The 11,270-nt window shown below is 44.9% G+C and overlaps 3 protein-coding genes across 5 annotated transcripts in view; 1 reads left to right on the top strand and 2 right to left on the bottom strand.

The window, feature by feature from the left end:
- The window catches only part of ift140 (intraflagellar transport 140 homolog (Chlamydomonas)), a 46,855-nt gene extending 41,464 nt beyond the window's left edge, over positions 1-5,391 (bottom strand). The window contains exons 1-5 of one of the 3 annotated variants that reach the window (XM_088612773.1): positions 5,331-5,391; positions 4,801-4,957; positions 4,043-4,152; positions 1,449-1,628; positions 903-1,124 (exon numbers count right to left, since the gene is read on the bottom strand). In XM_088612773.1, coding sequence (XP_088468899.1) covers positions 903-1,124; positions 1,449-1,628; positions 4,043-4,060 — 420 coding nt within the window. In that variant the 5' untranslated portion in view covers positions 4,061-4,152; positions 4,801-4,957; positions 5,331-5,391. Of the gene's footprint in view, positions 1-902; positions 1,125-1,448; positions 1,629-2,929; positions 3,961-4,042; positions 4,153-4,800; positions 5,180-5,330 lie in introns of those variants that run through there. The other 2 variants (XM_088612775.1, XM_088612776.1) reach the window with 2 other exon arrangements.
- Positions 5,301-9,375, top strand: LOC148645148 (E3 ubiquitin-protein ligase TRIM56-like). Its single transcript, XM_088612779.1, has 2 exons — positions 5,301-5,495; positions 6,360-9,375. The coding sequence occupies exon 2, from the start codon at positions 6,372-6,374 to the stop codon at positions 8,427-8,429; it is 2,058 nt and encodes a 685-aa protein (XP_088468905.1). The 5' UTR covers positions 5,301-5,495; positions 6,360-6,371; the 3' UTR covers positions 8,430-9,375.
- Positions 9,376-9,672: 297 nt separating this feature from the next.
- LOC148645149 (dynein light chain Tctex-type protein 2) lies at positions 9,673-10,940 on the bottom strand. The gene has a single exon (XM_088612785.1). It carries the CDS (start codon positions 10,821-10,823, stop codon positions 10,272-10,274), a length of 552 nt encoding a protein of 183 aa, XP_088468911.1. The 5' UTR covers positions 10,824-10,940; the 3' UTR covers positions 9,673-10,271.
- Positions 10,941-11,270: the final 330 nt, after the last annotated feature.

Below are 11,270 nucleotides of genomic sequence, written 5' to 3' on the forward strand. Positions count from 1 at the left end.
CACCGACCCCTGCACATCAACTCTCGCATTTCACATCAAAAAAAGGAAAAAGGAAGTTGGTCACAAACGTATATGATATGAATACCCATTAACAAATGATACAAGTTTTAAAAAACCTTTAAAAGGAACAATTCCCACTTCCTGACATTTAAAGACTACCTTAGTATTTATATTAAAAGCTACTCTGGTAAAGTTAAATTTAATAGAGATGGAGAATTGGATACGGAAGGAAAACTCTTTAACCTCAGTTTCCCGTTAATATGCATTTATCTTAGTTCAGTAGTGCTATACCTGTAGTGCTAGTTCAGTAGTGTTGTGCCTGGTCCTATGGTCCCCATACTAATTTAAGCTCTTAAGAATATCAATTGGCTTTGTTATGTTCTCAACTGGAACAGATCCTTAAGATTTTTCAAGGTCACTTAAAGGTGATCATTTAAAAGATATATCTGATTAAGGCCTGGACAGAAGTGTAACATTCTCCCACATAATAAAAGGTGGCAGGCATTATATAAATGAGTGCAAGACTAAAGGAAATAAAAGCCTGAAGTCTCTGCTATAAAGAACTGAGTGTGACCCCACTGCATTAGTGACAGAGATAGAGTAAAGCTTGTCTTGAGTGGGAGGGAATATAGGTGATCTGAAATGGTAAAGCACCGTTATGGCCAACAGTGAATTGAAAATTCATGTGTAACACACGATACGCAATTAATACAGAATGCATCTACCAATGTGGATGTGCCTTACTACAAAGGTGATTTGTTTAAGCACTCTAAGGCTGCGACACTTAGGGACCTTATATACTCCTTTTATATACTCCAGTGGTACCTATGCTCCACTGTGAAGTGATGTTTGATGTTCTTGGCGTTTGTCAATGTATCACAAGTTTGCCTACTCATATATACCTGGTCTCCAGTGATCAAGTGGCTGCCATTGGTGCTCCACTCCAGCAAGGTGATGGAGGCACTGTGTGTGCTGGGCAGGGTGGTCTGCTCCCCGTTTGGGTAGGTCTGAAGCAGCACCTCCCCTGACTCCCAGCCCACTGCCAGCACCATTTTGCTGGGATGCCAGTGTAGTACAGTGGGCTGGAAGGGCCTCTCCACATGCGAGTTACCAACATGCTCTCCCTGTGAAACACAGCAGCAGAGAAATAAGGTGTTGCGCTTTCTGGTGTTTCAAAGGAGTTGGATATTAGCATTACTTCAAAACCTAGCAATGGGATACAGAACTACTTACAGACAGATTAAGTTCCAGTGTCAGAGGAATACTTGTCAAAGACTCACTTACAAGCATCACGAATCACATCTTTAGATCCTGACTAATTATGTATTTTTTCAAGGTACAGGATGGGGAACCCTGCTTACAGACTTGTGGGTCTTTGGCAAATAAATCAGCCTTACATACAAATAATACAGAACAGTAGTTTCACGTGGCTCAGGTTTGGTACTCACCTGTTGGAGGTAAAAATCAACACTGCCCCCCGTGGCAGGACTGACAGAGGCTACTGCTAACACAGGCTGGGAAGAGTGCCACGCAATCTCACAGGGAGCCCCACTCGAATCAGGAGCCTCAATATGGTGATCAAAATACACCGCCATATCCCCAGTGCTGGGCCCTGCTGGGGTGTGCCACTGAGGATTCAAGAGATACACACAACATGACATAGATCTGCATCTGCATTTGGACTAACAACACTTATAAGGGGTTAGATCTGCAGGCTCACTTAAAACCATCAATTATTTTCCATAAGCCTTGAGACAGTCCTATATCTAACAATAAATAACAGACAGCTCCAATATTTGGTAAGAATCCATATAAACGATACTTCTACTTTTCAACGGCATATCATGGGAGGACTGAATTCTTCTAGGGTTTCTTTTTTGTGCATCAAAGATTAAAACGTAGATTTGATTCTCGATAATCGGGATCTACTCAAATACAGTTAGAAAACCTGGTTGCTGGACCAACTGAGTACGTTATGGTTGTGGGTCTGCTTGAAAAGTTGGTCTCAGTTCTGGTGTCAGCTCACCTGGATGGGGCAGATGGTTGACTTAATCACATAACGTAGTGCCTGTTGTGGACAAAGCTTTACAATTTCTCCTTTGAGAATAATACCACTCCTTCACAACGTGAAAGCAGTAGATTCCAAGAGGACGCTGTACGTGGAAGTAGGTATTCTTGACACGGTAACAACCAGATTTCTACGCACCAACATCTATGACTTTTATCGCATATAATTTAAAGTTTACAGTAACAATTTGACAGGTTGTCAATACCGGGTGTCATGTCTTTCTTGGTTTAACAACTCCATGAGTTTATATTTCCAGCTCCTAAACAGACACTACAGAATCGCTCTTTCTGTGGCGAATTACAGGATTGTACAGTATATATATACATAAAGGGTTAGCAGAGCAAGCAGGGGCGCTAAGAAAATTTAATACTGTATGAACGCGAACAGGCACTCCGCTTAGTTTAATGAACTTAAAACTTGAATTGTATTTTTTACAACAGAAAACACACTTCCACCAAACCAAGAAAGTACAGTTCTCACTTAATCGTGTTACTCCCCCCAAATTATTGAAAAAATATCACGTTTTCTGAAAGGACAAAACGTTTTTCTCCATAAATGAATTCACGTTCGCCACTGAAGAGACGTCAACTAGCCAAACAGACAGTTCCCTGCGTCTTAAAACGAAGTTTTTTTTTCCCCCCGAAAATACACAGCTGAACCATAAAGTTTACATTTTCCATTTCTGGACAAATGCTTCTCTCCAAAACGGATTCAGCCGACTCAATCTCCATCTCAACCGGGTGGGATAATCAACTCTACAACGGGGCTCAGTGGGCCTGCTGCACGGCAAAGCCAGCTAGTCCAGAACCCCAGAGTGAAAAATATTTTTGGAACACCCACAAAAAATATTTTTACTTTTACCTGTAGGTTCGGTTTTCTTCCTGTAGTCAATTTCTAGCCAGTGTTAGAGACAGAGGAGAACGGGCCTTTCCTCCTTATTGCCACCAGCGACAAGCAGCGGCGTCGCTTCTCGTTACCCCGACAACAGCAGTTGTCCTCGCACGAAGGCGTACGGAAAATCCCGAGTCCGAGCTCTTAAACCACGGTTTATGGAACTGAAGCGCCCCCTTGGATTAAAGCCATTAAAGTAAAATGGCACTGCAGCAGAGAAAGAATTAGTGAACCTGTTCTAATCAGTAGAATCATTTTTGTTTCTTCACCTCCTATGCACTGTGAAATACCGTTGAAAGGAGAATAACACATTTCCTTGAATAATAATACTAACAAAGACACCTTAACTCTCTGCCTTAACGGGCTGCATATAGATTCAAAACTTCATGTTAGCAATGTCCATACTTTCACCATCTTACCTGACTGTAATGCAAAGTTTTGCCCAGGGTGCCCAAGTACCCCTTTATTGCACTCTGATATAGAGAACGCACACAGGCTATTAAACCACATTAAAGACTACAGAAGAGGTTGCAGTCTCACTCATTTACAGTACATGTCAGCAGGCAGTGTGATGCTTTATCTTTCCAGTCATCATTGTCACCATATCAGACTGCAGTTAAAGATAACATGGAATCGCTCTGCGCAAGTTGTACCAACTGATCTTGGTATCTAAACTCTGTAGCAATTCAAAAAGTACCAATTTTGACTAATTACACTCTGGATCCTTTTCCCCCTTGTGATCTAATGCACTGTATTTTGCCGCTGTTGCAGTAACCCTAATTGATGCATCAGGACCACATTCGTTTTCTTCTGAGATGTATTAAAGGTCTGGGATTTTGTTTGTTTTTTCCAATATAGGGGCACAGCGAGTCAAAAACGGGCATTCTTAACACCATAATAATGACAAGCACAAATCAGCCTGTGTCCTGCTGTACGTGACCTGTATCTTCTGCTCAGACAGCCTGCCTCACATTCTTCCCAGGTCAGCTATCATAACTGTCATGAATTGCCAGCAGCTATATCATCATGATACTTACAACTGGCAATCGACTGAAGCTTAGCTAGTGGGAGCCTTGCCAGTACCTGGATGGGAGACCTCATGGGAAAGCCAAGGTTGCTGCTGGAGGAGGTGTTAGTGGGACCAGTAGGGTGCGCTCGCCCTGCGGTCTGTGTGGGTCCTGATGATGGGGTCACTAGAAAAAAGGGTGGGTAAAACAAAAAAAGGCCGCCTCTTTCAGATGAGACGTAAAACCAAGGTCCTGGTCTATGTGGTTATTTAAAATCTCAGGGTGTTTCTCGAAAAGAGTAGGGGTGTTACCCCAGTGTCCTGCCCAAATTTCCCAATGGCCCTTTCCAATCATGGCCTCCTAATATCCCCATCTCTGAACTGGCTTCATCACTCTGCTCTCCTCCCCACTGAGAGCTGATGTGCGGGGAGCGTACTGGCGCACCATGGCTGCTGTCGCATCATCCAGGTGGGGCTGCACACTGGTGGTGGTGGAGGAGAGTCGCCATTTCCTGTAAAGAGTTTTGAGTGGATGTCCAGTAAAGTGCTATGTAAGTATAAAGAATTATTGTTCTGAACTCTTATTGTTCAGAAGACTCTGCACCCTATGCATGCTGACGCACCTACCAAATTGAACTAATGCTATTATTATTGTTGCCCAACTTCCTGACTTGAGGATAAACCAGTTGTGTGACTGTATCAATACGCTTCATTGCTCTCTGGGGGCTGAAACAAACAGTCCTGGGTTGCTCTTAACGCCATCCAATCAGCACAGGTTTCCAGTATGCAGCAGAGTACCAAATATAGTGAGTATGGTGTCTTCATGACCACTTACCTGAAACAAATATCTAGGACCTGGGGTGAAAAAAATCACACAGGGGTCATCTTCTTCAACAAGAAACAAAGCTTCTCCATCATACATCCATCAGTCCGGGGTTGCAGGTGATCCGGAGCCTATCCCAGCCAGCAAAGGTCTCAAGGCAGGATACAACCTGGACGGGACACCAGTCCATCGCAGGGCAGACAGATATAAACACAGACACAAGCACATTCACAACAGGGCTAGTTTTTCCAAAAGGCAATTAATTAACCTAGCAGTCTCCCTTCTGCTGTGAGAAGAAACCCACATAAACACAGGGAGAACACACAAACTGCAAGCAGATACCACCCCAGGAATATAACTAAAGGCCACAGCGCTACAGGCAGCAATGTTAACTGCTGCACCACCGTGCCGCCTCCATTATACTTCCCTGTGTACAAAAAAAACACATCTGCAATTGCAAAGAATGCCTTAAGTTTTGATTGTAAGAAAAACGAAAGTGAAAGTTGAAATATAAGCACAAGGAACACCTCAGACTTCCTTACCGAAATATAAAAACCATTCTTTAGGAATATAAATATATATTTTTTTAAATAATGTGGTTTACGTCACATTTTATGCTCTGTACTATCGAGAATGTGTAGGAGTTGACCGTAAACCGTTTTTTTCTGGCGTACCGTTTCCCTTCCAAGGTGGACAAAGTCTGAAAGGTAAGATCCGCAACTTGTAGTTGGTCTAAGTTTTTATTTTTAAAAAAATAAATAAAAATCGACTTTTTGAACAGGTGAGGAGTAAGATTGGTTAAAAAAATACGAACGCGTATGGGGGGAAAAAAAACTCGCACACGATCGTAAACAAAACATTTTAAAACTAGGAAGAGAAGAAGTCCGGCGACATTTCTACCATTTCTGACTTGAACTCGCTAAAAACGTCTTATAAAGGCGCTTGTCAGTATTTTAAAGAGTAGCATACTACGTTTTCAGTTTAAATTAAATTATAAAGCCGTTTAAGAAATATCGAATATAGAATACAGAATTAATGTTAATTTGTTTGACACTTTCACACGTTAAAATACTTGAATCCCCCATATGCAGAAATAATGTCAAAAAGTAATGCAGAGACTTAAAACTGAAACGGGTCTTTAATTTAACAAAAATGTCTTAATCCTATCTTTAAACCAGGATAATTAAGGAAGTCCTTGATGTCTGTGAGAATAGTTTTTGACAGATATCAGTCCCTTGGTACCACGGAATCGTTATTTTAGTCAACGAATGAACTAAGTGCTGAATAAGTCAATAACGTGTTTTTGTTTTTCAGTTTATTTTCACAAATAGTCAACTGCTTGCACGGAATCGAGCGATTCCTCGGAAAACTCCATATAGTTAAGATATCTAATGCAACGATCGGCAAATTAGCTGCAAAGAAGGACTATTACTACCAGAGCGCAGAGGTCGATTTGAGGCATTTGTGCACAGGCTAGAGCTGTTCGGCAAGTCTCTTCATTGGGGGGAAAAATATTATATGTGCAAATAACATCTTAAAGACTTTAAAAATCTTTTTTGTTTCTCCATCAGAGCACCAGAGCCATGGCAGCAACTAACGTTGAGCTTTCTGCTCAAATAGAGGAGGAGTTCCTGCGGTGCAAGATCTGCTTTGAGGTGTACAGGACGCCCCGAACCCTGTCTTGCCTGCACTCCTTCTGCGAGCCCTGTCTAAAACAGCTCCTGGACCAACGGAAGGGCACCGTCTGCTGTCCGGAGTGTCGCATGGTGACTGACCTCCAGGGCTGTGTGGGCAACGCCAAAGCCAGCTTCTTCATCAACAGCCTCCTGGACCTGTTCAGGGCCAAGACCGACACACAGGCCCTCTGCTCGCTTTGCCCCTCCCTGGGGAAGGCCCCGGAGCCTGCCTCCTCCCGCTGCCTGGACTGCGCCGACTTCCTGTGCTCGTCCTGCACCCAGGGCCACCGCTGCTCCAAGGTGACGGTGGACCACAGCGTGGTCAGCCTGCAGGACTACGCCTCGGGTCGCTACGATGAGGAGGCCAGGAGGAAGCAGGAGCGCCACTGCCTGAGCCACCAGGACCCCCTGAGGTTCTACTGCGCCACCTGCTCCACCCCCATCTGCCGGGACTGCCGCATGCTGGAGCACTTCACCCACCAGGTCCTGTCCATGGCCCAGGCCCTGGCAGCCAGGAGGCCCCAGCTGGAGGGGCTGATCGGCAGCCTGGATGGCAGCGTGGCGGGTCTCTCGCTGCAGGAGCAGGAGGTGGACTCCGCCGTACAGAGGCTGAAGGAAGCAGAAGGCGCCGTTAGAGACCAGATCTCGGGGTGCGTGTCCGCGCTGGTCGACCTCCTCCTGGCGCGCAAGGATGCCTTGTGCGAGGAGCTGTCCTCGTTTGTCCAGCAGCAGGAACGGAACTACCTGGCCATCAAAGGAGAGCTCCAGAGTCACATCAGCTCGGCACGGAGCACCAGGGACTTCTCCAGGCAGGTCATGCAGATGGGGAAAGATTGCGAGATCCTGGATCTGGAGAGCACCATTCAGGGCCACATTGAACGCCTGCAGCGACTCCAGATCGCCGCAGTTGAGAAGAAAACCCCTGTTTTGTTCATTAAGGAAGAACCCGATCAACACAAGTTGTTAACTGGGATGTTGGAGTTAAAATTTGAACCGTGTGGTCCGGCGGTGGCCAGTCAGACAGTGGACGATCCCTGCATTGAAGCGCAAGCAAAAGCTTCTTCTCCAACACCTGCGGAGACTGGTAATCAGACACCAGTCGCACCTCCAATCTGGCCACCAGAGCCACTAGCCTCCAGCTTACCTTGGCTTCACTCTGGGCTTGTCCATAACCCAGCTTCCATAATTTTCATACGCTCGTTTGAAACCGATGACGACAACAGCGGATACTATGAAAATATAACCGGAATCGGCCTGTCCCCGGGTGGCGACATTGTTATTGCTGATAACAGTAACTTACTCATAAAGAAGATAATCCGAAATGGGAATGTGAGAAACACTTTTTCCACCAATGATACTGACTGGGATAACCTTAAACCCTTCAGTCTCGCGGTCTGTGAAGACACCATCTACTTCACTGCCGGGGCAAGGGTGTACAAAATCACAGAGGACGATGATATAGCTCAGGTCTGCAACTTGCGGGGCTCCCACCCTGAATACGCCATCGCGGCCTATCAGGACCAGTACATCGCAGTCAGCGAGGGCCAGTCTTGTTGCCTCTCCCTGTATGACCCTAGAGGCACGCTGGAGGGCCGAGTCGAACCAGATTCCCCCCTTGAAGGGAAGTTTGTCTTTTTGGCAGTAAACAGCAGGGAAGAATTCGTCGTCTCCATGCAGAAATCCATTGTAGTTTTCAAGAGGAGTGGGGAGATCATCAACACCTGCAGTTCTGCAGAGACCGGCAGCTTCAGGCCACGGAGTGTCTGCATTGACAAGTGGGACAACATTTATGCGTTGGAAGGCACGAGGGTCATTTTACTGACACCCAGGGGAGATTTCGTGCGAGAGCTTCTGAACTTTAAAGGACAGGGTTATTCTCCAAAGCTGTTGACTGCTGATAGCCGAGGACACCTCATCATGACTGATAAGAAAGGAACCATTAGAATCTATAAAGTGTCCTTATAGCTTAGGGCTATACAAGTGCTAAGTGACCTGCCAGGTGAGCCTGGAGTGACGTCACTGAGATCACTTCTCTAATGGCTACAGCTCAGAGTGTGTCACAGTGACAGTGGCTCTGACTCATAGAGCCATACAGGTCCTCATTCATCCTGGGCAAAACTGGGTGTGAAGCTGTAAGCTGATTAACAATTTGAATTCCAAATTGAAAAGCGTCTCGTGTAACAGAATGTAAATGCTATTTACAATAAGCTTTGTAGTGTTATAACTATAGTATATGAAAGAGGGTGCATTTGTACTTCATATCGAGCTTTGGGGGAAAAAACGTTCCATTCCATTTGAAAAAATTACTTTGTTTACAACAGACTGTATTTCTGGAGAAATGTATTACAATCTGAATTTCATTGTCATTAATAGAATTTTTAGATTCCTAGTATATTTTCAGGGCAGCAAATATATCTTTGCATTCCTTCAGATGTTTTTGAACATTTTTGAATGTATTCAGAAATACAGAAAGACAGGAAATAACTACAGCATACTTCAAACTAATGTGTCTCACAATGGTTCATTTCTTCACTGTTGTAGAAGAACTGTATTTCTAGAACATAATGTCTTACAACCTTAATTTCTGATGCAACTTTAATGCCTTTTGTGAAGTTCCACAATATGTTTTCAATCCAAAACATAAATTTGTGTTCCTTTAACCAATAGACTTGTTACAGATTTGTAAACTCTGGAATGGATGTGGGAACTTGTTTGAGATTATTGTATAGTTTCAAAAAATGTTGCTTTGCCAGGGGTTACGTTTTTGTTTGTGCTCTCAGTTAAAGGTTGATCATTCGTGTTCAGATGTTAATGTAAGATTTGGGTCTGTTAAAGTGTTTTATCATCCAGACCTCAAGAAATGGACCAAATGCAGTTCAGTATGTTTGCTTAAATAAAAATCTTTTGCCTACTTGTTGCATTTACTTTGAGTCTGCTGCAGATATCTTGTGTTACCTTGTTTCAAAGCCTGTTTATATTATCTATATAAACAGGCTTTGTTATATAAATCTATATTATTATATTTTGAAATATAATAATATGTTATGTTTTTGAAATATAATAATGCTTCAGCATTATGTTGCAAAGACTGCAGCCATTGCTAAGACATTCTTGCAGAGATAATCTGTGGAACTGTGGGTGACATGATCTCTTCATTAGGTGAGTGCAGTGGTCAGTAGCCCTGTTCTTGCAAAGCACCAGTCCTTGGGGATTTGCAGGTGTTTTTATTCAGTTGAAAGGATTGCTTTAATTCTAAAGTAATTAGTAGCTGAGTGCTGGATTGAAACAAAGACCCTGGCAGTGTACACACCATCCTGGCCCTGGTGTACCCCTGTGTCTGCTGGTTTCTGGTCCAGTTGGATCCTTTGAACACGAGTCCGAATTGGTGACTATAGTTGCTTGGCTTGTGGCGTCTTTTCTTCTGCACTCAGGCCCTGAGCTCGGAAATACCCCCCAAGAGTTTGGAGCTCAACCCTAGTCCTGGAGTACTCCTGTGGATGGAGAACCGCCTCATCTCAACCCCACCAGCTGTCCCAGACTAACAGGGGGAACTTTCTGTGGCAGCACGGGACATTCCAAGGCGTCCAAGGTGAAATAAGGCACAGGTGCAATTTTCTTTTAATCAGTTATAAAATCTCAAAGCAGCAGACAGCATGTTTTATCATATTGGAAGCAAGCATATAAATCGGATTGATTCCCACAGCTGCTGCTGCTGCTTAGTCCTTCTTAACCCCTTGAAAGATAATGATTTGGAACGACATTTTACCAGCATCACAGGGTGGCAGTGTTGGACAGTGGACTCCTCACCTACTCCAGGTACAGAGCATAGACTGTGGCCACTGCGAACAGGGAGCTGTTCTCGATGGTCAGGGAGATGAAGTTGTCCTTCTCCGCGTCCCACACCGCCCGGCTTGCCACCCTAACACTCTGGCCCCTCTTCTGCCCGACGATGATCCTGACGACGTACCTGTAGCGCCCGAACCCCTGCTCCTTGGTGAAGCCCAAGATGTCATCCGCCACCTTGCAGGCCAAGTCCCGGCAGGCGGCCGGCTCGTACGTCGCCGCGCCAAAGGCCTCGCCCATTATCTCCTCGCACCTCTGCTGCACCGGGCGCGGCTGGAACTTGCGCGCGGGCTCCATCCTGTAGGTGTTGGCCAGCTTCGCCTTCCCCAGGCCGGGCTTCCAGACCGCGGAGCCGCCCTTCTCCGGGAACAGGTCGTCTTCCTCGGCCTCGTCGACATGGGTGACCTCGAGGTTGGTGTCCTTCAGGCGGTCCTGCAGGATCTCCTGGATGAACCCCTTTTCAAACATGCTCCCTCGACGATCCCGCCGGGGCATGGGCTGTGGCTCGTCATCCATTTTTTTTTAAAATTATTTTGGGAAAAGCAGTGGTATTTCGGCGGTTTTTCGCCTTTGCACGGAGCCGGCGGTTCGGGGTGCAATGCCAACCGTCTCCGCGCGTGGGCGCTGATGTGGCTCTTTGTTTTTTCAAAATACCTGTTGGAACCGATGCGCAGCATTGCTGCAATAGCAGGCAGTATATATTGTAAAAATAGTCGTGCTTTTAAAATAAAATGTTCGTTGTTGTAAACTTAAATACAAAAGGTTTTTCCTTGTTCTGGAAATGGATACCTATTTGTAGCACTACACTATCTCATGAGCTGGGTTAGATCCAGTGTTGACTCTAGAACAACGTTATTTAGGCACATTGTAGTCCTGACAATGACCGCTTGACAGGTGACAAAAACACGTAACTTTTATTCATAAAAAACATGTAAATCTGATTAAATGACCATGTGAAAAAAA

This window comes from Lepisosteus platostomus, chromosome 19, assembly GCF_059453375.1.
Source record: "Lepisosteus platostomus isolate fLepPlt1 chromosome 19, fLepPlt1.hap1, whole genome shotgun sequence".
NCBI classification, from domain to species: Eukaryota; Metazoa; Chordata; class Actinopteri; order Semionotiformes; family Lepisosteidae; genus Lepisosteus; species Lepisosteus platostomus.

Excerpts from the sequence above, each read along its gene's own strand:
- LOC148645149 (XM_088612785.1), bottom strand. The coding sequence starts at position 10,823 with ATGGATGACGAGCCACAGCCCATGCCCCGGCGGGATCGTCGAGGGAGC.
- LOC148645148 (XM_088612779.1), top strand. The coding sequence starts at position 6,372 with ATGGCAGCAACTAACGTTGAGCTTTCTGCTCAAATAGAGGAGGAGTTC.